General features: G+C 53.9%; 1 protein-coding gene across 1 annotated transcript in view; it reads right to left on the bottom strand.

Annotated features, from left to right (window-relative positions):
* The window catches only part of LOC129694178 (alpha-actinin-1-like), a gene marked incomplete at its 3' end in the record, with an annotated part of 46022 nt that overhangs the window by 15690 nt on the left and 2832 nt on the right, over window positions 1-27500 (bottom strand). The window contains 11 exon segments of the mRNA XM_055630897.1: window positions 186-352; window positions 1439-1622; window positions 2743-2865; window positions 2868-2923; window positions 3842-3938; window positions 4569-4656; window positions 5394-5476; window positions 7304-7392; window positions 8832-8918; window positions 9283-9402; window positions 10536-10650. Coding sequence (XP_055486872.1) covers window positions 186-352; window positions 1439-1622; window positions 2743-2865; window positions 2868-2923; window positions 3842-3938; window positions 4569-4656; window positions 5394-5476; window positions 7304-7392; window positions 8832-8918; window positions 9283-9402; window positions 10536-10650 — 1209 coding nt within the window.

Genomic DNA, 27500 nt, shown 5'->3' with positions numbered 1-27500 from the left:
AGGAGAGGAGAGGAGAGGAGAGGGAGAGGAATGAAGAGGGGAGGAGAGGAGGGGAGAGTAGAGGAGAGGAGAGGAGAGGAGGGAGAGGTGATGAGCGGAGAGGAGAACGGAAAGGAGAGGAGAGAGGGGAGAGGAGAGGAGAGGAGAGGAGAGGAGAGGAGAGGAGAGGGGGAGAGGAATAGGGCAGAGAAGGAGAGGGACTTGAGCTCCTGGGCGATGGCAGCTATCTGCTCCACACGGTCCTGATGGGCCGCCAGGTCACTCTCGAAGGCCTCGTGCTTGCGGGTGAGAGCTCGGATCTCCATCAACGAGGCCGACTCGTAGTCCTTGCGGATCAGCAGCTCCTCCTTCCCTGGGGGGGGGCAGCGAGGGGGACGGGGAGGAAAAAGTACTCTGGAGAGGGGGAAACGGGGGGGGAAAAAGAGAAGGGGCCCTTCCCAGCCCAAGGTGGCCCCTCCTCTCAGAGGAAAGGAAGAAGAAAAAAAGAATTAGATAGAACATAGAAAATAGATGCTGGAGGGGAGGCCATTCGGCCCTTCGAGCCTGCACCGCCATTCAATATGATCATGGCTGATCATCCAACTCAGTATCCCATCCCTGCCTTCTCTCCATACCCCCTGATCCCTTTAGCCACAAGGGCCACATCTAACTCCCTCTTAAAATATAGCCAATGAACTGTGTGGCCTCAAAGACCTTCTGTGGCAGAGAGAAAACAGAAGGAGGGAGAAAAAGTGTGTGAAAAAAGTTTTCAAGGAAGGAGGGGTCTAAAAGATTTCCCCTTTATCCTTAAACTGAAGACCCCTTGTCAAGAAGACTTCCCCAACAAGGAAAGAATCGGGAAAGGGAAGTCGGGAACAGGGGGAAAGAAGAAGACTAAAAAGAAAAGAAAGACAGCAGAGAGGCCCAAGAATTACAGAAACCCAACTAATTACAGCCCCCAACAAAAAAAACAAGGCCCCCTAAAGAATTGACAGAGAAGAGGGAAAGAGAGAGCCCAAACTAATTACTAGCCCCCCAACTAAGACAAGGAGAAAGAAATTAAAGAGCCCCCAAAGGAATTACAGCCCAACTAATTAAGAGCCCCCAACTAATTACAACCCCCCAAGAGAGGAGACAGAAGAGAACTAATTAGAGAGGGAGGAAGAAAGAACAGAAAGAAGATAAGGGAAGAAAGGAGACTAATTACAGCCCCCCAACTAATTACCCCCCAACTAAGAACCCCCCAACTAAATAAAGAAGAGAGGAAGAATTACAGCCCCCCACCCCAAGGGGATTACAGGAAGGACTAAGAACGAGAACCCCAACTAAAAACACCCCCCAACTAATTACAGCCCCCAAACTAAGAAAGGGACAGAACTAATTACAAGAAAGAAGAATCAAGGGGAGGAACCAAGAGGAAGAGGAGGAGGAGAGGAAAGAGACCTCCCCCGTGGCCCACACTTCCCCTCAGAGGAAAACCTCCCCCGTACGGTAGTCCAGGCCTCGGAGCAGGGGAGGACTTCTGCTTGAAAAGAGAGAGGCCAGATGGTCAAGAGGAAGAGAAAAGAAGTATCTCGGAAGAGCAGAGGGAAAGGGTAGCCCTTCTCCACCTGCTCCAGCCCCTTCCAGGCGTTGGCGATGTCCTGCGGTGGGGAGGAGGGGGGAGGGCAGTGGTCAGGGGTCAGCGGCCAAAGGAATCGGGCCGCCCACCGGCGAGGCCTGGCGTCGGGAACCGCCCCTCCTCCCACCAATTGCCGCCCTCGCCTCCACCTTCATCCTTCCCTTCTCCGGGAAACCGAGATGAACAGAATCGGTGTCTCCCACATTGCTATGAACAAAATGGTCACCTGTACCAAGATGGCTGCCATCAGTGAGGGAAGGGCCTGGCAGAAAGTGGTTGCCTATACCAAGATGGCGGCTGTTGTTGGGGAAACTGCGAGGTATAAAGAGAGCACCTGTACCAAGATGGCTGCCATCGATGGGGAAAATGGCCTGGGGACTAAATGACCACCTGTACCAAGATGGCTGCTGGGGACAAAATGACCACCTGTACCAAGATGGCTGCCATCAGTGAGGGAAGGGCCTGGCAGAAAATGGTTGCCTATACCAAGATGGCGGCTGTTGCTGGGGAAACAGCGAGGTATAAAGAGAGCACCTGTACCAAGATGGCTGCCATCGATGGGGGAAATGGCCTGGGGACTAAATGACCACCTGTACCAAGATGGCTGCCATCGATGGGGAAAATGGCCTGGGGAGACAATGGTCACCTGCACTCAGGTGGCTGCCATTGCTGGCGATGTGGCAGGAATATCAAAGGTACACAAAACAGCTGGAGAAACTTAGCGGGTGCAGCAGCATCTATGGAACAGAGAGGTCGGATTTGGAGGTCGGAGGGGGAGTTGAAGTGTGGGGAGCCACCGGGAGGTCAGGTTGGTTATTGCGGACTGAGCGGAGGTGTTCGGTGAAACGATCGCCAAGCCTACGCTTGGTCTCACCGATACAGATCTGCTGACGTCTAGAGCAGCGGATGCAGTAGATGAGGTTGGAGGAGATGGCAGGAAAATCATCTTGGGACAAAAAGGGCCACCCATACAAAGATGGCTGCCATTTGTGAGAGGAAATGGCCAAAATGGTCAACTGTACCAAGATGGCTGCCGTTGCTGGGGAAACGGTGGGGACCAAAAAATGGTCGCCCATGCCATTTTGACACCTTTCCCAGCCAGCCTAGCTGTCCCAGGAGCCACTGCGCGCCAGGATACGTACGGACACCATCTTGCCCTCGGAGGGCATGAAGGCGGGCCGGTTGCTGAGCCGAAGCTTGGTCTGCAGAGTGTTGAAGTTGATCTCCAGATGGCAGAAGAGGACCCGCGGGGGCTTGGAAAGGGGCCAAGGAAATCGGGGAAGTCCTCCAGAGTTTCTGAGGCATGGGAGAGCATCGTCTTCTCTGGGAAGAGGGGAAGGAAAAGAAGGAGGGGTCGGGGGGGGAAAGAAAAGGAGGAGGAGAGAGAGAAAGAGATTCAGATTCAGAGAGGGAGAATTTGTCATTGTCAGGTAAGTAAAGAGAGAAGGGAAAGGCAAGAAAGGGAGGAGGAGGGGGAGAGAAGAAGAAGAGAGAAGGAAAGAGAGAGAGAGAGGTGGGAGAGAGGAGAGAGGAGGGGGAGAAGGGAGGAGAGAGGGAGGGGGAGGGGGAGAGAAGAGAGGAGGAGGAGAGAGAAAGAGAGAGGGAAGAGGAAGGAGGAGGGGGGAGAGGAGGAGGGGAGGAAGAAGAAGGAGAGAGGGGAGAGAGAGAGAGAGGGGAAAGAGGGGGGAAAGAGAGGAGAGGGGAGAGGGGAGAAGAAAGAGAAGGGGAGGGGGAGGAGAGAGAGGAGGGAAGAAGACGAGGGAGAGAGGGAAGGAGGGAGAGAGAGGAGAGGGAGAGGGGAAAGAGATGAGGGAGAGGAGTGGAGAGGAGAGGGGGAGAGAGGGGAGGGGGGGAGAGAGGGGAGAGAGGGAGGAGAGTGGAGAGAGGGGGAGGGAGAGAGGGAGGGGGAAAAGGGGAAGAGAGGGAAGAGGAGAGGGGAGGGGGGGGAGGGGAGGGGGAGGGAGGAGAGGGGGGAGAGAGGGGAAAGTAGAAGGGAAGAGAGAAAGTATGAGGAGAGGGGAGAGAGGGAGAGGGAGAGGAGAAGAGAGGGGAGGAGATGGAGAGGGGAGAGGGGGGAGAGAGGGAGAGAGTGTGAGAGGAGAGGGGGAGAGGAGGGAGAGGGGGGAGAGAGGGGGAGAGGGGAAAGAGGGAGGGAGGGAGGGGAGGAGGGTTCGAGGGGGGGAGGAGGGGTGGAGAGGGGAGGATGGGGAGCATCTCTTCCGCTGCCCCCCGGCTGGCGACCCACCTCACTGGCCAGCTTCTCGTACTCCTCCATCAACTTCTCGTTCTCCTGGTTCACTGCAAGGACTTTGCAGATCCTGTTGGCGGCCGTCTCAGCCTGGGCATGGGACAGACAGACAGAGAGGGCGTTAGTAGCTGGCTAAGGCCCCGTTCCCATATCCAGGCCTGTCCCCACAGGCCCCATCCATAAATCTAGTCCCATCCCCACAGGCTCGGTACTTAAATCCAGGCCCATCCATAAATCTATGCCCCAGTCCACAGGCCCCATCCATAAATCTAGGCCCCAGACCACATGCCCCAATCCCCAGGCCCCACTCAAATTTAGGCCCCAATCCACAGGCCCCATTCATAAATTTAGGCCTCAGACCACAGACCTCATCCATAAATCTAGGCCCCAGACCACAGGCCCCATCCATAAATCTAGGCACTCCCCAGAGCCCCTGTCCTAAATCCAGGCCCATCCATAAATCTAGGACACATGACCTGTCCATAAATCTAGGCCTGTCCCCACAAGCCCGGTCCTTAGGTCTAGGATCATCCATAAATCTAGGCCCCCAGTCCACAGGCCCAATCATTAAATCTAGGCCCATCCATAAATCTAGGCATGGGCCCCATCCTTAAATCCAGCCCCATCCCCACAGGCTCTGTCCTTAAAGCTAGGCCCATCTAAAGAAATCTAGGCCCCGGCCACAGGCTCCATCATTAAATCGAGGCCTATCAACTCTACCTGTTCGGCCCCAGCAAAGGCGTGGTAGAAACACGACACGTAGGTCATGATGGCCTTCTCGTCTGGTTTGGGGGTGTTCACGATGTCTGGGGAGGGAAAGGGGGTGACAGTAGGTTGGCATCTGGTCAGTACCCTGGTCATAACCCATCCCCACACTCCCCCCACCAGATCCCCCCCCCCCCCCCCTCACGCACCACCCCCCCCCCCACACCGACAGTCTCTTATTCCTTCGCCAGCGGCAGAAGTAGGCCACTCGGCCCTTCGAGCCAGCACCGCCATTCAATGTGATCATGGCCGATCATCCCCAATCAGTACCCCATTCCTGCCTTCTCCCCTGACTCCGCTATCTTTAAGAGCCGGATCTAGCTCTCTCTTGAAGGTAGCATCCAGAGAAGACGGCCTCCACCACCCTCTGTGGCAGGGAATTCCACAGGACTCACCACTCCGGGATCTGTCTGTGAGAAAAAGTTGTTTCCTCGTCTCTGTTCTAAATGGCTTTACCCCTTATTCTTAAACTGTGTGTGTGTGTGTGGCCCCTGGTTCTGAACTCCCCCAACATCGGGAAACATGTTTCCTGCATCTAGTGTGTCCAAACCCTTAACAAGCATCCAGAGAACCGGGCCTCCACCGCCCTCTGAGGCAGACTCGCCACTCTCTGTGAGGGGAAAAGTGTTTCCTCGTCTCCGACAGGGAGAAGGGGAGAGGAAGGGAGAAAGGGAGGGGGAGAGGAGGAGGGGGGGGAGAGGGGAGGGGAGGAAGGGAGAGAGGAGGGAGGAGGGGGAGGGAGAGGAAGAGGGGAGGAGAGGGGGAGAGGGTCGACAAACTTCAGCGTCCAACATTTTTAGGGATGTCCAGATATTCTCAGCCACTTCGAAAAGAGCCTGGTTCAAATTTCCAATGGGATCGTCCTAAGACAGGTTGGAAAAAAAATGTGCTTTATACTTTACTGCAGAGATACACAGCGGAAACAGGCCCTTCAGCCCATCGAGTCAGCGCTGACCAGCGATCACCCCGCACACTAGCACAATCGGGACAATTTACAATTCTTCCCGAAGCCAATTAACCTTGGACGGTGTTCTGGGGGTCAACTTCGGCCGGCCGCAGAGGTCAGGGGTCGGAGTTCACCCCGCAACAAAGGCGGAACCATTTTGAGGGACTGAGGTCCTTCGCTCTTCACTCCAGTCCCTTCCCTGCCCCTCCCCTCCCCTCCCCTCCTCTCCCTCCCCTGCTCTCCCTCCCGCCATTCGAGGGTAGGTGGAGGAGAGGGGGAGATGAGGGGGGGGGGGGGGGGGTGTAGGGAGGAGGGGAGGAGAGGGGGGGGGAGAGAGGAGGGGGTAGGGGAGGGAGTTGGGAGAGAGGGGGAGGGAGGAGAGGGAAGGGGGGAAGGAGGGAGGACGGAGGGGAGGAGGGAGAGGACCCAAGGGGAGGGAGAAGGAGGGAGAGAGAGGGAGAGGGAAGGAGAGGGGAAAGGGGGAGAGGGAGGGGAGGGGAAGAGGGGGGAGGGGGAGAGAGAGGGAGAGGGGGGGAGAAGAGGGAAGGGAGGGAGGGAGGGAGGGGGGAGGGAGAGGGGAGAGGGGGAGAGAGAGAAGGATGGAGAGGGGGGGAGGGACTCCTAGGGAGATAGGAGAGGGAGGGGAGGGAGTAGGGAGGAAGGGGAGAGGGGAGAGGGAGGGAGTGAGGAGGAAGGGAGGGGGGGGGAGGGAGTGAGAGAGAGGGGGAGAGGATGAGGTTGAGTAGGGAGAGGGAGAGAGGAGGGGGAGGAGGTGGAGTGGGCTGGGAGAGGTTTAAGAGACGGAGGAGAGGGGAGGGGAGGATGGGGGAGGGGAGAGTTTGAGAGTGGGAGAAGGGGGGAGAGAGGAGGGGGTAGAGGGAGGGAGTTGGGATGAGAGGGGGAGGGAGAGGGGGAGAGGGAGGGATGAGGGGGTGTAGGGAGGAGGGGAGGGAGAGGGGAGGAGAGGGGAGCGAGAGGGGAGGAGGAGAGGGGAGGGAGGAGGGGAGGGAGGGGGGGAGGGGGAGAGGGGGAGAGGGGGGAGAGGGGGAGATAGAGGGAGAAGGGAGAGGGAGGAGAGGGGGAGGAGAGGCAGGGAGAGGGGAGGGGGGGGAGAGGGGGAGATGGAGGAGGGGGCGGAGAGGGCCAGAGGGGCGAGAGGGATGAGGGGGAGAGAGAGGAGAGGGGAATAGGAGAGGGGAGGGGAGGGAGAGGAGAAGGAGAGTGGGAGGGAGAGGGGGAGGGAGGAGCGGGGAGGGAGAGAGGGAGGGGGAGGGGCGAGTAGGGGGAGGGAGAGGGGGCTGTAGGGAGGAGGGGAGGAATGGGGGGGAGAGAGGGAGGGAGAGGGGGGGAGAACCCTTTCTCAGTTTGCTTAGTCAAATGAGGGTCGGGGTCGAGGGGTGGTGGATGAGGGCGCAGAGGGCGAGTCCGGCCTTCCAGCTGTGGGGAGGTTTGGGGGGGGGAGAAAGAACTCAGTGAGGAGGTTCAAACCATAATAACCCCCCCCCGACCACCTCCAACCCAGCCAACAGCCAATGGCTCCATCGCCAAACCCGGCCAATGGCCAACAAATGGTCACCATCTCTAAGCCAATGGCACCACGCCCCTCCCAACTCACCCCCCCACCGCTCTATACCCTCGCCCTTCAATGCTCGCCCCTCTCCTCCCTCCCATCCCAATTTGGCCCTCCCTGCCCTCTATTCACCCTCCCCCCTCCACCCTCACCCCCTCCCCCACAGTCTCTCACCTGATGTGGAAGTTTCTGGACGTTGACATTGCGGTAAGGAGCCGTCTTGCGTTGACACCACAACAGTAGCCCCTCCTTGGCCGAGGTTTCTGCAAGAGGTCACCACGGAAGCTGTTTCACCGCAGCCTGAAAAGGCCCTCCCCTCTTCCCCTCTCCGCACCACCCATCACACCCACCCCCCCGCTGGGCAAAAGGACCTCCCCTACGCTCCCACCTCACCCTACCCAATCAGGGATTCATTAAGTTCTAGGGGGCAGAATTAGGCCCCATCGAGTCTACTCCTCCATTCAATCATAGAAAACATCGAAAATAGGTGCAGGAGTAGAGGCCATTCGGCCCTTCGAGCCTGCACCATTCGCCATTCAACGTGATCATGGCTGATCATCCACACCTGATGGGCTGAATGGCCTAATTCTGCTCCTAGCACTTACAAATGAAGAATCTCACCCTCCAAAGACACACAGGTTAGTCGGCTAATTAAGAAACATCGAAAATAGGTGCAGGTGTAGAGGCCATTCGGCCCTTCGAGCCTGCACCGCCATTCAATATGATCATGGCTGATCATCCAACTCAGTATCCCATCACTGCCTTCTCTCCATACCCCCTGATCCCTTTAGCAACAAGGGCCACATCTAACTCCCTCTTAAATATAGCCAATGAACTGTGTGGCCTCAACTACCTTCTGCGACAGAGAATTCCACAGATTCGCCACTCTCTGTGTGTGAAAAAAAAAATTCTCATCTCGAAGATTCTCAAAAATGTTTTTCTCATCTCGGTCCTACAAGACTTCCCCCTTATCCTTAAACTGTGTGTGTGTGGCCCCTTGTCCTGGACTTCCCCAACATGGGGAACAATCTTTCTGCATCTAGCCTGTCCCAACCCCTTAAGAATTTTGTAAGTTTCTATAAGATCCCCCCTCAATCTTGTAAATTCTAGCGAGTACAAGCCGAGTCTATCCAGTCTTTCTTCATATGAAAGTCCCGCCATCCCAGGAATCAGTCTGGTGAACCTTCTCTGTACTCCCTCTATGGCAAGAATTCTCATCTTGAAGATTCTCAAAAATGTTTTTCTCATCTCGGTCCTAAAAGATTTCCCCCTTATCCTTAAACTGTGTGTGTGTGGCCCCTTGTTCTGGACTTCCCCAACATGGGGAACAATCTTCCTGCATCTAGCCTGTCCCAACCCCTTAAGAATTTTGTAAGTTTCTATAAGATCCCCCCCCTCAATCTTGTAAATTCTAGCGAGTACAAGCCGAGTCTATCCAGTCTTTCTTCGTGTGAAAGTCCTGTCATCCCAGGAATCAATCAAGGCCGATCTATCTCTCTCTACTACAGGGGGGGGGTTGGTGTCGGGGTGAGGAGGGAGGGAGGGGCTGTTGAGGGGGGGTACCGGGGCTCGGGACGGTGCCGGAGTGGAGGAGGAGTGAGAGAGGAAGGGGCGAGGAGTGTGAGTGAGTGATGGTGGGGGGGGGGGGGGGCCAAGTGAGGGGGGGAGATCTCCACCTTACGTGCTGGACTTGGGCACTGACCTTCCACAGAGATGTCCTGGATGGCGAAACGGAGGATGATGGTCCAGATCATTCCGAGGGTCATGCTCAGGTTGCCGTCCGATTTCTAAACACAGCAAGAGGCAAGTTACTTGGGGGTGGGGGGGGTCGGGGGAGGGACGGGCAGTCCGGAACGGAGGTGTACGAGGGGAGGGGGGAGAGGTTCACTTGTTTACGAGGTTTCCGTTGGCGTCAGAGGTTCATGCGGTAAACGGAGTTCGATGAGGTCAAGAGGTATGGTTGCGGTAGGAGGGGTCAGAGGCCAGGCGGTTGAGGTTGAGGTCGGTACTGTACGAGGTCGGGAGTCAGGGGTCATGAGTGAGGGTTGAGGTGACAGGGTGACAGGTCGAGGTCGGGGTCGGTGTGGTAGGAAGTAGGTCAAGGGTGAAGGATCGGGGTGAGGGGTGAGGGGTGATGGTTGATCAGCACCCACCCTCGGCTCCGATGGACACCAGCTTGACGCCCTTGCTGGAGATGTAGTCCAGGGCCTTGTTGACGTTGGCGATCTTGTGGAAACGCATCTTGCCCTTGTCCGGCTTGGGCAGTCGCTCACCTGCAACGGGGAGGAGGGGGGTGGGGGGTAAATACCGGTCCTCACATTCAACCCAACCCAACCCAATCCAACCCAACACCAACTCAACCCAACCCAATCTCAACCCAACTCAACCCAACCCAACCTAACCCAACCCAACCCCAACCAACCTAACCCAACCTCAACTAAAACCACCTCAACCCAACCCCAACACAACCGAAACCCAAACCACCAACCTCAACCCAACCCTAACCCAACCCAACTCCCAACCCAACGCACACCCAACCCAACCCACAACCTCAACACAACCCAATCCAACCTCACCCAAACCCAACACAACCCAACACACAACCCAACCCAACCCAACACAACCCACACCCAACCCCCCAACCCACACCCACCTCAACCCAACCCAACCTCAACCCAACCCAACTACACTCCACCACAACCCAACCTCAACCCACACCAACACTCCCACACCCAACACTCCCTCCACACACAACCCAAACCTCAACCCAAACCCAACATCACACCCACACCCAACCCACACTCAACCCACACCCAACCCCAACCCAACCTCAACCCAACTCAACCCAACCCAACCTCGCAACACACCTCACAACCCAACCCCAACCAACCCACCACACCTCAACCCAAACCAACGCAACCCAACCTCAACCCAACCACAACCCACACACAACACCAACCTCACCCAAACCCAACCCACCAACCAACCTCAACCCAACCCACAACCTCACACCTCAACCCAAACACACCAACCCAACCCACCCGCACAAACACAACCTCAACCCACACCCAAACCCCAACCCAACACAACCTCAAACCCAACCTCACAGACCCAACCAACGTCAACACAACCCAACCTCAACCAAACCCAACACTCAACCCAACTCCACTTCCCACCCAGCTACACACCCAACCTGGCCCTCGTCCCAACCCCATCCCAAACCATCACCCTTACATCTCGTACCCACCACACCCCATCCTTACCCCCCTCTCCCCCGTCAACCAGGCCCATGAGGGGGGGGGGGGGGGGGGGGGGGTTTTCGTACACGAGGGTGGAGCGTGGTGAGACAGAGGGGGTGTATGGGGAATGGGGGGGAGGGGCCGGGTATGGGGAGGGGTGTCCGTACCAGAGATGACCTCCAGCAGCAGCATCAGCTTCAGGCCATTGCGGAAGTCATCCTCGATGTTCTCGATCTGTGTCCCCGCCTTCCTCAGGTGAGAGTTGCACCAGGCCGTGAATGTCTGGAGTAGACATGGGGGAGGGGGGGTTAGTGCTGCCGCCACTCCTCAAACGCTCCCCTCCAACGCTCACTCGAACCAGCCGCCTACCGCCCGTATCTCTACACCTTGACCCCCTCAAAACACTCCTGTCAACCCCTCCAAAAACCAAACCCTCTGCCCGTAACTCCCCTCCGAGCCTAAAGCCCCCTCCAAACGCTGCCCATACCTCCCTTCATAACTCCCCTCCCCAGCAAGCCCTTGTCACCCTCATCAACACCCCCCTCCATCTCTCTCACTGTAACCCCACCCATCACCCCCCCCCTAATGCACCCCGTAATTACGATCCACCACCCGAACGGTAACAACTCTATATCCCCCCCCCTGTTTTTCAAGAACCACAGCTCTCCTAGTAACCCCCTCCCCTCCAAACCCCTACCCCATTCCTCCTCATAAACCCCTCCACAAACCTCCTCCAACTCATCCCCATCACTCCGACCATTACCCCCTCCCCATACCTACCCTCCTACCCCTCGTGCCCCTCCCCCACCCCTCCAAACCCCTCCCCTACACCCCAAACCCACCCCTCCTCCCATCCAAACCCCTCCCCTCCCTCCAAGCCCCCCCCCTCCCTCCCTCCCCCTCCTCCCCCTCCTCTCCAATCCCCTCCCCCTCCATCCAAACCCCTCCCTCCCCTCCTCCCCGCTCCTCCCTCCAAAACCCCTCCCCCTCCCAAACCCTCCTCCCTCCCTCCAAACCCCTCCTACCTCCAAACATCCCCCCTCCATTCCAAAACCCATCCCCTCTCTCTCCAAACCCCTCCCCCTCCCCCCTCAAAAAACTCCTCCCTCTCCCTCCAAAACCCCTCCCCCTCCCTACAAACCCTCTCCTCCCCTCCTAAACCCAACCCCCCAAACCCCTCGCCACCAAGCCCCTCCCCACCCTCCAATCCCCTCTCCAACTTGCCCCGTAGATCTCCAATCCCACCTCCAGAACCAGAGAGCGGTCCTGAACTACTATCTACCTCATTGGTGATCCTCGTACTATCCTTGATCGGACTTTGCTGGCTTTACCTTGCACTAAACGTTATTCCCTCTGTCCTGTATCTGTACACTGTGAACGGCTCGATTGTAATCACGTATTGTCTTTCCGCTGACTGGATAGCAGAAAAGCAACAAAAAACAGGCCATTTGGCCCTTCGAGCCAGCACCGCCATTCAATGTGATCATGGCTGATCATCCTCAATCAGTACCCAGTTCCTGCCTTCTCCCCTGACTCCGCAAATTTTAAGAGCCCTATCTAGCTCTCTCTTGAAAGCATCCAGCCTCCACCGCCCTCTGAGGCAGAGAATTCCACAGACTCACAACCCTCTGGGTGAAAAAGTGTTTCTTCGTCTCCGTTCTAAGTGGCTTACACCTTATTCTTAAACTGTGTGTGTGTGTGTGTGTGTGTGGTCCCTGGTTCTGGACTCCCCCAACATCGGGAACATGTTTCCGACCTCCAGTGTGCCCAAACCCTTAATAGTCTAAAGAAGGGTTTTGGCCCGAAAAGTTGCCTTTTTCCTTCGCTCCATAGATGCTGCCGCACCCGCTGAGTTTCTCCGGCATTTTTTGTGTACCTGATGTGTTTCAATGAGATGCCCTCTCATCCTTCTAAACTCCACCGAGTGTACAAGCCCACAGCTGCTCCATGTGAGACCACCCCTGGAGTATTGTGTGCAGTTTTGGTCCCCTAATTTGAGGAAGGACATTCTCGCTATTGAGGGGAGCCCAGCGTAGGTTCACCAGGTTAATACCCGGGATGGCGGGACTGTCATATGCTGAGAGAATGGAACAGCTGTGGGCTTGTACACTCTGTGGAGTTTAGAAGGATGAGAGGGCATCTCATTGAAATATATAAGATTGTTAAGGGCTTGGACACGCTAGAGGCAGGAAACATGTTCCCGATGTTGTGGGAGTCCAGAACCAGGGGCCACACACACACACACACACACACACACAATTTAAGAATAAGGGGTAAGCCATTTAGAACGTTCCTGCCTTCTCCCCATATCCCCTGACTCCGCTATCTTTAAGAGCTCTCTCTTGAAAGCATCCAGAGAACCCGCCTCCACCTACACAGAGAATTCCACAGACTCACAACTCTCTGTGAGAAAAAGTGTTTCCTCATCTCCGTTCTAAATGGCCGACCCCTTATTCTTAAACTGTGTGTGTGTGGCCCCTGGTTCTGGACTCCCCCAACATCGGGAACCATGTTTCCTGCCTCTAGTGTTTCCAAGACCTTAACAATCTTATATGTTTCAATGAGATACCATCTCATCCTTCTAAACTCCACAGAGTGTACAAGTCCAGCCGCTCCATTCCCTCAGCATATGACAGTCCCGCCATCCCGGGAATTAACCTGGTGAACCTACGCTGGGCTCCCTCAATGGCGAGAATGTCCTTCCTCAAATTAGGGGGCCAAAACTGCACACAATACTCCAGGTGTGGTCTCACTAGGGGGCCTGTACAACTGCAGAAGGATGGGCGGCAGAGGGCTCCCTCTCTCCCTCCCCTCCCCTCCCCTCTCCCCGTCCAGCGGACAACTCCTGTGGGGAACCGGAAAAGGTGCAGCTGCCGAATGATCGCAGTGAGGGACAAGCAGGGCTAATTTAGGCGATGTGACCATGGGCCGGCCCAGCTACAACTACTAAATTATAGCGGGGACCAAGCACCCACAGGCAATCTTCGCCAACTCAGCCCACCCCCCCTCCCCCTCGGTACAGGAACTGAACTAAACTGGACTGGAGTATTGGTACCGCTCTAATCTGAGGAAAGACATCTTGTCCTAGAGGGGTTGTTAGTACCGAGGGATGGCAGCGCTGCTAGAATTTAGAATTGAGGGACTAAGGGGTTGGACAGGAAGGTCAGGGGACCAACTGGTTAAGGATAGGAAAGAGGACCTGAAGCTCTGCCCACAGACGGGCTGTACGCCTATATTAGAGGGAGTAGATGTGGCCCTTGGCTAAAGGATAAGGGGTATGGAGAGAAGGCAGGTACGGATACTGAGAGTGTGGAATCTACAATTGGAGGCAGGTTAAGTGGATGCTATCACGAATAGTAGATAGTTTAAAAATAGCGGAGTGGGAAGGGGAAGGCCAGGAACATGATTGGCCTCTCACCGTGATCACTGCACAGTTCGAAGGGGATGGCCTCTAGGCACCTATTTATATATTTCTGCTGACTAAGTGATGAGAAAAAACATTTTTTTTTCATCTGTAAATCTCTGTTCACTGGCCACACAGTTACTGCAAGTAGCCTTCGTAAAGGGATCAGTTCGCGCAGGTTATAAACATGAGTGTGGAATTCCACAGGACGGTACCTATATATTTAGGATTAGATAGGGCCTCTGTATCTGCGGATTACTGATGTTCAGCCGTGATCACGAGTGCTAATGCACGGGCCGAAGGCCTCTACGCACAAGTCCTGGGCAGCACAAAGGGTGTATATGGGTGATGGAACGAAGCTTGGCCGGTCACACTGCCTCACACCCCGGTTCGATTACGGTTCTACGACCTGACGTAAAATGGGTTTTTCTTAACTCCAAAGACGTGAGGGTTTGTAAAGAAACATAGACAAAGGGGCTGCAGGAGGAGGCCATTCGGCCATTCGAGCCATTCATTGTGATCCTGGCTGATTCGTCTCCAATCAATAACCCGGGACTGACTTCTCTCCCATATCCCTGGACTCACGAGCTTAACTCTAAACTCTCTCTTAAAGCCATCCAGTACTTGGCCTCACTGGCCCTCTGTGGCAGGGAATTCCACAAATTCCCACACAACTCTCTTGGGTGAAAACAGACGTATTTTTCACCTCAGTCTTAAATGGCCTACCCTTTATTCTAAGACTGTTTCGAGTGTGGGCCCCTGGTTCTGGGGACTCGCCCAATACACTGGGACCAATCTTCCTGCATCTAGCTTGAAGTCCTTTAATATTCTGAGCGCAGTTTTCTATAAGATGCCCCACGCTCATCCTTCTAAACTCCAGTGAAGTTGGTACCAAGAAATAGTCTTTGGCTCCAACACTCCAAAGAAAAGGGATTTGTAGCTCGATTGGCCTTCGATAAAGTTGTCAATGGGACCCTGATGTGTGCCGAGAATAGTTTAGCGATCGCGGCGTTTTAAAATCGGGTGAATGAAATCTTTTATGCGGAGACATGGGGGTGGGGACTTGATGATCAGCGGGCGCTGATTGGACGATGAGCGACGTCGGGTCAGGACGGGCGGCGGTGCCCACACAGGCCAGCACAGAGGCAGCAGCAGCCGCTAAAACCCACTCAAACATCGCCGGTCCCCGCCAGCCTACAGCCCGGACTGGGACTCGCGGGGAATATTGTGACCCATGCTTACAGACAGAGCCAGCGCGGAGAAGCAGCGCTAGATACACGGCTGTGGTATTCCGTCAGATTGTTTACACACACACACAGAGTTTTAAGAATAAGTGGTAAGCCATTTAGAACGTTCCTGCCTTCTCCCCATATCCCTGACTCCGCTATCTTTAAGAGCCCTATCTAACTCTCTCTTGAAAGCATCCAGAGAACCCGCCTCCACCTACACAGAGAATTCCACAGACTCACAACTCTCTGTGAGAAAAAGTGTTTCCTCGTCTCCGTTCTAAATGGCCGACCCCTTATTGTTAAACTCTGTGTGTGTGGCCCCTGGTTCTGGACTCCCCCAACATCGGGAACATGTTTCCTGCCTCTAGTGTTTCCAAGACCTTAACGATCTTATATGTTTCAATGAGATGCCCTCTCATCCTTCTAAACTCCACAGAGTGTACAAGCCCACAGCCGCTCCATTCTCTCAGCATATGACAGTCCCGCCATCCCGGGAATTAACCTGGTGAACCTACGCTGGGCTCCCTCAATAGCAAGAATGTCCTTCCTCAAATTAAGGGGCCAAAACTGCACACAATACTCCAGGTGTGGTCTCACTAGGGCCCTGTACAACTGCAGAAGGACCTCTTTGCTCCTAGACTCAACTCCTTTTGTTATGAAGGCCAACAGGCCAAAACTGCACACAATACTCCAGGTGTGGTCTCACTAGGGCCCTGTACAACTGCAGAAGGACCTCTTTGCTTCTGTACTCGATTCCTCTTGTTATAAAGGTGATATCAGTGTTGCAGTGAAGACAAGAGAACTACAGGGGCATGAGGGAGGAGCTGGCCAAAGGGATCCCAGCAGGAATGACTGTGGAACAACAAGGGCGGGAATTTCTGGGAATAATTCGGAAGACGCAGGATCTTTTCATTCCAGGGGGAGAAACAATGTCCGACAAGGGACCATAGAATTCTAAAGATAGACACAAAAAGCTACAGGAACTCAGCGGGACAGGCTGCAGTGTCTCTGGGGAGAAGGAATGGGTGACGTTTCGGGTCGAGACCCTTCTGCAGACTCGACCCCAAACGTCAAACCATTCCTGGTCTCCAGAGACGCTGCCTGTCCCGCTGAGTTACTCCAGCATTTTGTCTCTATCTCTGGTTTAAACCAGCATCTGCAGTTCCTTTCTTCATATACAGCATAGAGTGGACGTGGAGAGGATGTTTCCACTAGTGGGAGAGTCTAGGACCAGAGGGCACAGCCTCAGAATTAAAGGACGTACCTTTAGAAAGGAGATGAGGAGGAATTTCTTTAATCAGAGGGTGGTGAATCTGTGGGATTCTTTGCCACACAGACTGCTGTGGAGGCCACAAGTCAGTGGATATTTTTAAGAGAGAGATAGATAGATTCTTGATTAGTGCGGGTGTCAGGGGTTATGGGGAGAAGGCAGGAGAATGGGGTTGGGAGGGAGAGATAGACCAGCCATGATTGAATGGCGGAGTAGACTTGATGGGCCGAATGGCCTAATTCTGCTCCTATCATTTATGAACTAAAAGAGAAGGCATATAACATTGCAAAGATTAGTGGTAGACAAAAATGCTGGAGAAACTCAGCGGGTGAGGTCGCATCTATGGAGCGAAGGAAATAGGTGACGTTTTGGGTCGAGCCCTTTCTTTAGGCCGAACTAAACAAAGCCACATATTGTGGGCCAAAGGAAGTCAGTCTGAAGAAGGGTTTCGGCCCGAAACGTTGCCCATTTCCTTCGCTCCATAGATGCTGCCTCACCCGCTGAGTTCCTCCAGCATTTTTGTCTACCTTCGATTTTCCAGCATCTGCAGTTCCTTCTTGAGAAAAGATTAGTGGGAATTAACCTGGTGAACCTACGCTGGGCTCCCTCAATAGCAAGAATGTCCTTCCTCAAATTAGGGGACCAAAACCGCACCCAATACTCCAGGTGTGGCCTCACTAGGGCCCTGTACAACTGCAGAAGGACCTCTTTGCTCCTGTACTCGAAACCCAGCAGAAAGTAACTAAAAAAAGGCAATACGGGGAGAAAAGATGAAATACGAGAGCAAGCTGGCCAATAATAAAGGCCTATTTTTCATCCAGTTTTATTCCATCAGGGAGGTCTTACCTTTCACTACCTGCAACCTCCGGAAACCACCTGCAACCTCCGGCAACCACCTGCAACCTCCGGCAACCACCTGCAACCTCCGGCAACCGCCTGCAACCTCCGGCAACCGCCTGCAACCTCCGGCAACCACCTGCAACCTCCGGCAACCTCTGGCAACCGCCTGCAACCTCCGGCAACCACCTGCAACCACCTGCAACCTCCGGCAACCGCCTGCAACCTCCGGCAACCACCTGCAACCTCCGGCAACCACCTGCAACCTCCGGCAACCGCCTGCAACCTCCGGCAACCACCTGCAACCTCCGGCAACCGCCTGCAACCTCCGGGAACCACCTGCAACCTCCGGCAACCACCTGCAACCTCCGGCAACCACCTGCAACCTCCGGGAACCACCTGCAACCTCCGGCAACCACCTTCAACCTCCGGCAACCACCTGCAACCTCCGGAAACCGCATGCAACCTCCGGAAACAACCTTCAACCACCTGCAACCTCTGGCAACCACCTGCAACCTCCGGCAACCACCTTCAACCTCCGGAAACCACCTGCAACCTCCGGGAACCACCTGCAACCTCCGCGAACCACCGGCAGCCTCCGGGAACCTCCTGCAACCTCCGGGCACCACCTGCAACCTCCGGCAACCACATGCAACCTCCGGCAACCACCTGCAACCTCCGGGAACCACACTGCAACCTCCGGCAACCACCTGCAACCTCCAGAAACCAACTGCAACCTCCGGAAACCACCTACAACCTCCGGCAACCACCTTCAACCTCCTACAACCACCTACAACCTCCTTCAACCTCCTGCAACCACCTGCAACCACCGGCAACCACCTGCAACCTCCGGGAACCACCTGCAACCTCCGGGAACCACCTGCAACCTCCGGGAACCACCTGCAACCTCCGGGAACCTCCTGCAACCTCCGGCAACCCGGCCGGCAACCTCCGGCAACCACCTGCAACCTCCGGCAACCACCCTCCGGAACCCTCCGGCAACCTCCGCCACCCACCTGCAACCCCCGGCAACCACCTGCAACCTCCAGGCAACCACCTGCAACCTCCGGAAACCACCTGCAACCTCCGGCAACCACCTGCAACCTCCGGCAACCACCTGCAAACCTCCGGCAACCACCTTCAACCTCCGGCAACCACCTGCAACCTCCGGCAACCACCTTCAACCTCCGGCAACCGCCTGCAACCTCCGGCAACCACCTTCAACTAGCATCGCAACCGGCTGCGACTAAAAACCTACCGATTTTTAAAACGGCAACCTATTTTTAGTCGAGGCCGGTTTTGAATTTGAAATAATCGCCGGAACATAGAAGAAGCCTCGACCACACGCGGGAACCACTTTCGACCATTAGGGAGAGTGACCAAAACCTCCGGGAACCTCACGGGAACCTTGGGCTTCCGCAAGGTCTCCATAGGTTTCCGTTCAGGTTTCCTAAGTGGGACAGGGGCATAAGAAAGAGGCATGGATCGCTGGAGAATGATGCTGGATAACGGGGAATAAAGAAATGGCCTGGACTGGGTGGACTATTTAGTTTAGTTTAGTCTAGAGATACAGCGGCCATCAACTCAGTGCCGACCAGCGATCCCTGTGCATTAACACTATCCAACACACACTAGGTTTGCAAGGTTAATTCCCAGACTGTCGTATTCTGGGAGAATGGAGCGGCTGGGCTTGTAGGGCCGAATGGCCTACTCGTGCACCTATTATCAATTGAAAAATTGTAACATTCATTCATACATTTACACCAAGCCAATGAACCTGCTATTCCGCACGTCTTTGGAGTTTGGGGAGGAAATCGAAGATCTCGGAGAAAACCCACGCAGGTCACGGGGAGAAGTCACAAACTCTGTACAGACAGCACCCGTGGTCAGGATCGAACCCGGGTCTCTGGCGCTGTGAGGCAGAAATTCTACCGCTGCGCCACCGTGCCACCCCACTGTACTAAAAGAGGTGGCTGTAGAGGTCGTGGAGACATTGGTTGTGATTTTTCAAGAATCCCTGGAGTCCAGGAGTGCTTCTATGACTCTGCCGTTCAAGCAAGGAGCAGAGCAGACGGGCGGGAAATATAGGCTGGTTATTCTCGCTATTGAGGGAGCCCAGCGTAGGTTCACCAGGTTAATTCCCGGGATGGCGGGACTGTCATATGCTGAGAGAATGTGGAGCGGCTGTGGGCTTGTACACTCTGTGGAGTTTAGAAGGATGAGAGGGAATCTCATTGAAACATATATGAGATTGTTAAGGGCTTGGACACGCTAGAGGCAGGAAACATGTTCCTGATGTTGGGGGGGTGGAGTCCAGAACCAGGGGCCACACACACACACACACAGTTTAAGAATAAAGGGTAAGCCATTTAGAACAGAGACGAGGAAACACTTTTTCTCAAGTAAGTTGTGAATCTGTGGAATTCTCTGCCTCAGAGGGTGGTGGAGGCCGGTTCTCTGGATGCTTTCAAGAGAGAGCTAGATAGGGCTCTTAAAGATAGCGGAGTCAGGGGAGAAGGCAGGAACGGGGTACTGATTGGGGATGATCAGCCATGATCACATTGAATGGCGAATGGTGCAGGCTCGAAAGGCCGAATGGCCTCTACTCCTGCACCTGTTACATAGAAACATAGAAATTAGGTGCAGGAGTAGGCCATTCGGCCCTTCGAGCCTGCACCGCCATTCAATATGATCATGGCTGATCATCCAACTCAGTATCCCGTACCTGCCTTCTCTCCATACCCCCTGATCCCCTTAGCCACAAGGGCCACATCAAACTCCCTCTTTAATATAGCCAATGAAGTGGCCTCAACTACCCTCTGTGGCAGAGAGTTTCCAGAGATTCACCACTCTCTGTGTGAAAAAAAGTTCTTCTCATCTCGGTTTTAAAGGATTTCCCCCTTATCCTTAAGCTGTGACCTTTGTCCGGACTTCCCCCAACATCGGGAACAATCTTCCCTGCATCTAGGTCCCAACCCCTTAAGAATTTTGTAAGTTTCTATAAGATCCCCTCTCAATCTCCTAAAGGCAGGGATGGGATACTGAGTTGGATGATCAGCCATGATCATATTGAATGTTGTCTATTGTGTATTGTTAGCCAGACTCCAGTGGGTGGTGAGGTTTTAGAGTCCATTGTCAAGGATGAGGTTATGGAGTATCTAGAGGCTCACGATTAGATCGGCCAAAGTTAGCATTGTCTTGTGAAGGGGACGTCCAGCCTGACAAATCTGCTGGGATTCTTTGAAGACGCCAATAGCAGGACAGACAAAGAAGAGTCAGTAGATGTTGTCTATTTAGATTTACAGAAAGCCTTTGATAAGGAAGGCTCATCAAGAAGGCTCATCAGCGTCTCTTCTTCCTGAGGAGACTGAAGAAGGTCCATCTGTCTCCTCAGATCCTGGTGAACTTCTACCGCTGCACCATCGAGAGCATCCTTACCAACTGCATCACAGTATGGAATGGCAACTGCTCTGTCTCCGACCGGAAGGCATTGCAGAGGGTGGTGAAAATTGCCCAACGCATCACCGGTTCCTCGCTCCCCTCCATTGAGTCTGTCCAAAGCAAGCGCTGTCTGCGGAGGGCGCTCAGCATCGCCAAGGACTGCTCTCACCCCAACCATGGACTGTTTACCCTCCTACCATCCGGGAGGCGCTACAGGTCTCTCCGTTGCCGAACCAGGAGGTCGAGGAACAGCTTCTTCCCGGCGGCTGTCACTCTACTCAACAACGTACCTCGGTGACTGCCAATCACCACCCCCCCCCCCCCCCCCCCCACTTATTATTATTTATTCAAATCGTTTGCTATGTCGCTCTTCCAGGGAGATGCTAAATGCATTTTGTTGTCTCTGTACTGTACACTGACAATGACAATTAAAATTGAATCTGAAATTGAATCTGAATCTGAATCTGATAAGGTGCCACACGTGAGGCTGCTATGGAAGATGAGATCCCACGGTATTAAAGGGCAGGTACTAACAAGGGGCCACACACACAGTTTAAGGATAAGAGGGAAGTCTTTTAGGACCGAGATGAGAAAACCATTTTTCACTCAGAGAGTGGTGAATCTGTGGAACTCTCTGCCACAGAAGGTAGCTGAGGCCACACAGTTCATTGGCTATATTTCAGAGGGAGTTAGATGTGGCCCTTGTGGCTAAAGGGATCGAGGGGGTATGGAGAGAAGGCAGGGATGGGATACTGAGTTGGATGATCAGCCGTGATCATATTGAATGGCGGTGCAGGCTCGAAGGGCCGAATGGCCTCTACTCCTGCACCTATTTTCTATGTTTCTTAATTAGCCAACTAACCTGTGTGTCTTTGGAGGGTGAGATTCTTCATTTGTAAGTGCTAGGAGCAGAATTAGGCCATTCAGCCCATCAGGTCCCGCAGGGCTCGGTACTGGGGCCGCTACTCTTCACGTTGTTTATTAACGGTTCGGACGAGGGGATGGAAGGCTTTGTGGCCAAGTTTGCGGACCATACGGAGATGGGTGGAGGGTCGGGTAGTGTGGAGGAAGCAAGGGACTTGGACAGGTCCGGGGATATGGGCAGAGAAGTGGCAGATGGAATACAGCGCAGCTAAGTATGGAGTCACGCATTTTGGCAGCAGGAATAAAGGCCGTGGACTATTTTCTGAATGGGGAGAGAATCCAGAAATCGGAGGGGCTAAGGGACTTGGGAGCGCTGGTGCAGGATTCCCAAACAGTTAATCTACAAGTCGAATCAGTGGTAAGGAAGGTAAACTCAATGCTAGCATTTATTTCGAGAGGGCTCGAATACAAAAACAGGGATGTAACGCTGAGGCTCTATAAGGCGCTGGTCTAGACTAGGCCGCATTTGGAACATTGTGAGCAGTTTTGGGCCCCGTAGCCCTGTAGCCCCAGATGCAGTATAGTGTGGATAAATGTGAGGTTATCCATTTGGTGGCAAAAACAGGAAAGCAGACTATTATCTAAATGGTGGCCGACTAGGAAAAGGGGAGATGCAACGAGACCTGGGTGTCACGGTACACCAGTCATTGAAGGTAGGCATGCAGGTGCAGCAGGCAGTGAAGAAAGCAAATGGTATGTTAGCATTCATAGCAATAGGATTTGAGTATAGGAGCAGGGAGGTTCTACTGCAGTTGTACAGGGTCTTGGTGAGACCACACCTGGAGTATTGCGTACAGCTTTGGTCTCCAAATCTGAGGAAGGACATTATTGCCATAGAGGGAGTGCAGAGAAGGTTCACCAGACTGATTCCTGGGATGTCAGGGCTGTCTTATGAAGAAAGACTGGATAGACTTGGTTTATACTCTCTAGAATTTAGGAGATTGAGAGGGGATCTTATAGAAACTTACAAAATTCTTAAGGGGTTGGACAGGCTAGATGCAGGAAGATTGTTCCCGATGTTTGGGAAGTCCAGAACAAGGGGTCACAGCTTAAGGATAAGGGGGAAATCCTTTAAAACCAAGATGAGAAGAACTTTTTTGTGGTGAATCTCTGGAATTCTCTGCCACAGAAGGTAGTTGAGGCCACACAGTTCATTGGCTATATTTAAGAGGGAGTTAGATGTGGCCCTTGTGGCTAAGGGGATCAGAGGGTATGGAGAGAAGGCAGGGATGGGATACTGAGTTGGATGATCAGCCATGATCATATTGAATGGCGGTGCAGGTTCGAAGGGCCGAATGGCCTCTACTCCTGCACCTATTGTCTATGTTTCTAAGTATCTGAGGAAGGATGTGTGTCGGCTCTGGAGCGGGCCCAGAGGAGGTTTACGGGGACGATCCCAGGAATGAGTGGGTTAACGTACGATGAGCGTTTGTCGGCGCTGGGCCCGTACTCGCTGGAGTTTAGAAGGATGAGTGGGGATCTCATTGAAACGTTACAGAATAGTGGACGGCCCGGATAGAGTGGATGTGGAGAGGATGTTTCCACTAGTGGGAGAGTCCAGGACACAGCCTCAGGATTAAAGGACGTTCCTTTAGGAAGGAGATGAGGAGGAATTTCTTTAATCAGAGGGTGGTGAATCTGTGGGATTCTTTGCCACACAGACGGCTGTGGAGGCCACAAGTCAGTGGATATTTTTAAGAGAGAGATGGATAGATTTTTGATTAGTGCGGGTGTCAGGGGTTATGGGGAGAAGGCAGGAGAATGGGGTTGGGAGGGAGAGATAGACCAGCCATGATTGAATGGCGGAGAAAACTTGATGGGCCGAATGGCCTAATTCTGCTCCCATCATTTATGAACTAAAAGAGAAGGCATATAACATTGCATAGATAGATTCTTGATCAGTGCGGGTGTTGGGGGTTACGGGGAGAAGGCAGGGGAATGGGGTTAGGAGGGAGAGGGAGATCCCAGAGACGGTTCACCAGACTGATTCCTGGGATGTCAGGACTGTCTTATGAAGAAAGACTGGATAGTCTTGGTTTATACTCTCTAGAATTTAGGAGATTGAAGGGGGATCTTATAGAAACTTACAAAATTCTTAAGGGGTTGGACAGGCTAGATGCAGGAAGATTGTTCCCGATGTTAGGGAAGTCCAGGACAAGGGGTCACAGCTTAAGGATAAAGGGGAAATCCTTTAAAACCGAGATGAGAAGAACTTTTTTCACACAGAGAGTGGTGAATCTCTGGAATTCTCTGCCACAGAGGGTAGTCGAGGCCAGTTCATTGGCTATATTTAAGAGGGAGTTAGATGTGGCCCTTGTGGCTAAGGGGATCAGGGGGTATGGAGAGAAGGCAGGTACGGGATACTGAGTTGGATGATCAGCCATGATCATATTGAATGGCGGTGCAGGCTCGAAGGGCCGAATGGCCTCTACTCCTGCACCTAATTTCTATGTTTCTATGTTTCTAGATCAGCCATGGTGGAGTGGACGCGATGGGCCGAATGGCCTCATTCTGTTCCTAGAACGGAAGTCAATGGGATGTGGGAGGAAAACGGAGCATTCCGGACAAAAATCCTAACACGGCCTCGATACCTCGGGGAAGTATGGCTGGGATAGAGGCCCTTCGGCCCATCAAGTCCAGAACAACCCGCGATCATCGGTTTGCACACTAGTTCCATGTTATCCCATTTTCTCATCCACTCCCTACACACTAGGGTCAATTTACAGAGGGATGATCAGCCTACAAACCCACACACACCACTCCAAAGACGTACAGGTCTGTACGTTGATTGGATTCGGTAAGATTGTAAATTGTCCCCTAGTGTGTCGGAGAGTGTTAGCATGCGGGGATCGCTGGTCGGCACGGACACGGTGGGCCGAAGGGCTTTCCCCCCCCCCCCCCCACGCTAAACTAAACCGTGTGGTCACAGGGAGAATGTGCAAACTCCGTACAGACAGCACCCGAGGTCAGGATCGAACCCGGGTCTCTGGCGACTCTACCCGCTGCTCCACCGTGCCCGCCCACAGAAACAAGGCCCCGATCACACCCAGCCCATCGTACAGACCACACTCCCCACCATCGACCCCATCTACACTTGGAAAAGCAGCCCACACAATCCCTCTCCCACTCCCCGCTCCCGTCCGGAAGAAGGTACAGAAGGGACAGAAGCTTGACCACCACAGCCTCTTCCCCTCTGTTATCAGATTCTGGATGAATCTTCCCTGAAATGTGGGCGCAATCCCAATCTTCCAACCTACCTCATTTTGGCCCCCTGCACTTTTTTTTTTTAAATTCTGCACTTTCCCCCATCACTATAAGACGGTGGTATTTTTCTCTTTGCCCTGCCTGTTATACGTGTGCGTGACTTGGTTGTACTTGTGTATGGTGACGTTTGACTGGGCGAATTCTTTTGCTGTATCTCGGTACGACGTGACAACAATGAATTACGCGGTCCCAGGGAGAGCCTGCAAACTCCACACAGACAGCACCGGAGTGTGTAGAGGGCACCCGGTCACTGTGTGATGGGCGGCAGAGAGCAGGGATCACAGGGTCAAACTGCAGAGGGCTTGGGCGGGGAGGGGAGTGTCGTGAATCTTCCCTAATTTACAGCCATCCTTCCTATCGATGGGTGAGAAGAATTCACCGCAGCACCCCAAATGCAGTCTCACCGACGTCTTAGACAATAGACAACAGGTGCAGGAGTAGAGGCCATTCGGCCCTTCGAGCCTGCACCATTCGCCATTCAATGTGATCATGGCTGATCATCCCCAATCAGTACCCCGTTCCTGCCTTCTCCCCTGACTCCGCTATCTTCAAGAGCCCTATCTAGCCCTCTCTTGAAAGCATCCAGAGAACCGGCCTCCACCGCCCTCTGAGGCAGAGAATTCCACACTCATCCAACTCAGTATCCTGTACCTGCCTTCTCTCCATACCCCCTGATCCCTTTAGCCACAAGGGCCACATCTAAGTGCCTCTTAAATATAGCCAATGAACTGTGGCCTCAACTACCTTCTGTGGCAGAGAGTTCCACAGATTCCACAAAAAGTGTTTCCTCGTCTCCGTTCTAAATGGCCGACCCCTTATTCTTAAACTGTGTGTGTGTGTGTGGCCCCTGGTTCTGGACTCCCCCCAACATCGGGAACATGTTTCCTGCCTCCAGCGTGTCCAAACCCTTAATAATCTTATACGTTTCAATGAGATGCCCTCTCATCCTTCTAAACTCCACAGAGTGTACAAGCCCACAGCCGCTCCAATCCCTCAGCATATGACAGTCCCGCCATCCCGGGAATTAACCTGGTGAACCTACGCTGGGCTCCCCCTCAATAGCAGGTCTCGTGCAACTGAAGTGTAAGATCCAAAGTCTTGTGCAGAACTCGGGAAGAGTTGACGGCTGAGCAGGTACACGTGACATTTAAACTAAGGTAGACAAAAATGCTGGAGAAACTCAGCGGGTGAGGCAGCATCGATAGATGCTGCCTCAACCGCTGAGTTTCTCCAGCATTTTTGTATACCTCTGATTTTCCAGCATCTGCAGTTCCTTCTTAAACTAAACTGAAACAGACATTATCCTTGCATTAAACGTTATTCCCTTCACCCTGTATCTGTACACTGTGGACTTAGAAACATAGAAATTAGGTGCAGGAGTAGGCCATTCGGCCCTTCGAGCCTGCACCATTCGCCATTCAATATGATCATGGCTGATCATCCAACTCAGTATCCCGTACCTGCCTTCTCTCCATACCCCCTGATCCCCTTAGCTTCTCATTTGCAATCATGTCTAGTCTTTCCGCTGACTTGACAATAAGTGTGGATGTGGGGAGGGGTGTTTCTCTGGTCCTCCCTCTCCCTCTCTCCCCTCAGTCTCCTCTCTCTGTCTCTCTCCCTCCCCCCTCTCCGTGTCGAGCTGCCTGAGTTATATTTATCCCGTTCTCCACCACTATTCCCATCCCATTCGTCACCCGTGGCCCCGGCATCTGTTGCTGGACATTCCCGACATTCCTGCTGGATGCCAGGGCCCTGGTTTGGGGGGGGGAGGGGGGTTTTGGCTCGCACTTTGACCCCTAACCTGGCACGGTGGCTGCTTGGCGCTCTGACCCCTGACCCGAGGCACTGCATGACTTGCCCTTTGACCCCCTCCCAGCCCGGCACTGGGATCACGCACTCTGACCCCGTCCCCAAGACGTGCACCTTGACCCCCCAGGGTGCCCGCCCGAACCTTGACCTACCGGGAGGTCAGAGTGCAAGGTTCACCCCCTAGACTATGATCACCCCCCTCCCTCCCACATCCGACCCCCACTCACCCTCCAAGCATCCCTCAGACACTACTCTCTCCCCCCTCCTCTGCCACCATCTCTCCCTCTCCCCCCTTCTCTCTTTCCACCATGATCCACCCCCCCTCTCCCTCTCTCTCTCATCCGACCCCTCTTTCCACATTCATTCTCCCTCTCCTCCCTCTCTCATCCACCTCTCTCTCTCTACTCCTCTCTCCCCTCTCTCTCTTTCCCACCATTCTCTCTCCTCTCCTCCCTTCTCTCTTTCCACACACATTCTCTCTCCCCTCTCTCTCCTTCTTTCCACACTCATTCTCTCTCCCCCTCTCCCTCCCCTCTCTCTTTCCACACTCTTCTCTCTCTCCCTCCTCTCCTCTCCTCTCTTTCCCCGCTCTCTCTCTCTCCTCTCCTCTCTTCTCTCTTTCCTCACATTCTCTCTCCCCTCTCCTCTCCTCTCTTTCCACTCTCAGTCTCTCTCCCCTCTCCTCTCCTCTCTTTCCACACTCATTCTCTCTCCCCTCTCCTCTCCTCTCTTTCCACACTCATTCTCTCTCCCCCTCTCCCTCTCCTCTCTTCCACACTCTCTCCCTCCTCTCCTCCTCCTCCTCCTCTTTCCACACTCATTCTCTCCCCTCTCCTCTCCTCTCTCTTTCTTTCCACACTCATTCTCTCTCCCCTCTCCTCTCCTCTCTCTTTCCACACTCTCTCTCTCCTCCTCTCCTCCCTTCTCTCTTTCCACACTCATTCTCTCTCCCCTC

Source organism: Leucoraja erinacea, unplaced genomic scaffold (genome assembly GCF_028641065.1).
Source record: "Leucoraja erinacea ecotype New England unplaced genomic scaffold, Leri_hhj_1 Leri_568S, whole genome shotgun sequence".
NCBI lineage: Eukaryota > Metazoa > Chordata > Chondrichthyes > Rajiformes > Rajidae > Leucoraja > Leucoraja erinaceus.
Note: the sequence above shows the minus strand (reverse complement) of the source record. Positions and strands in the feature narration are given on the sequence as shown.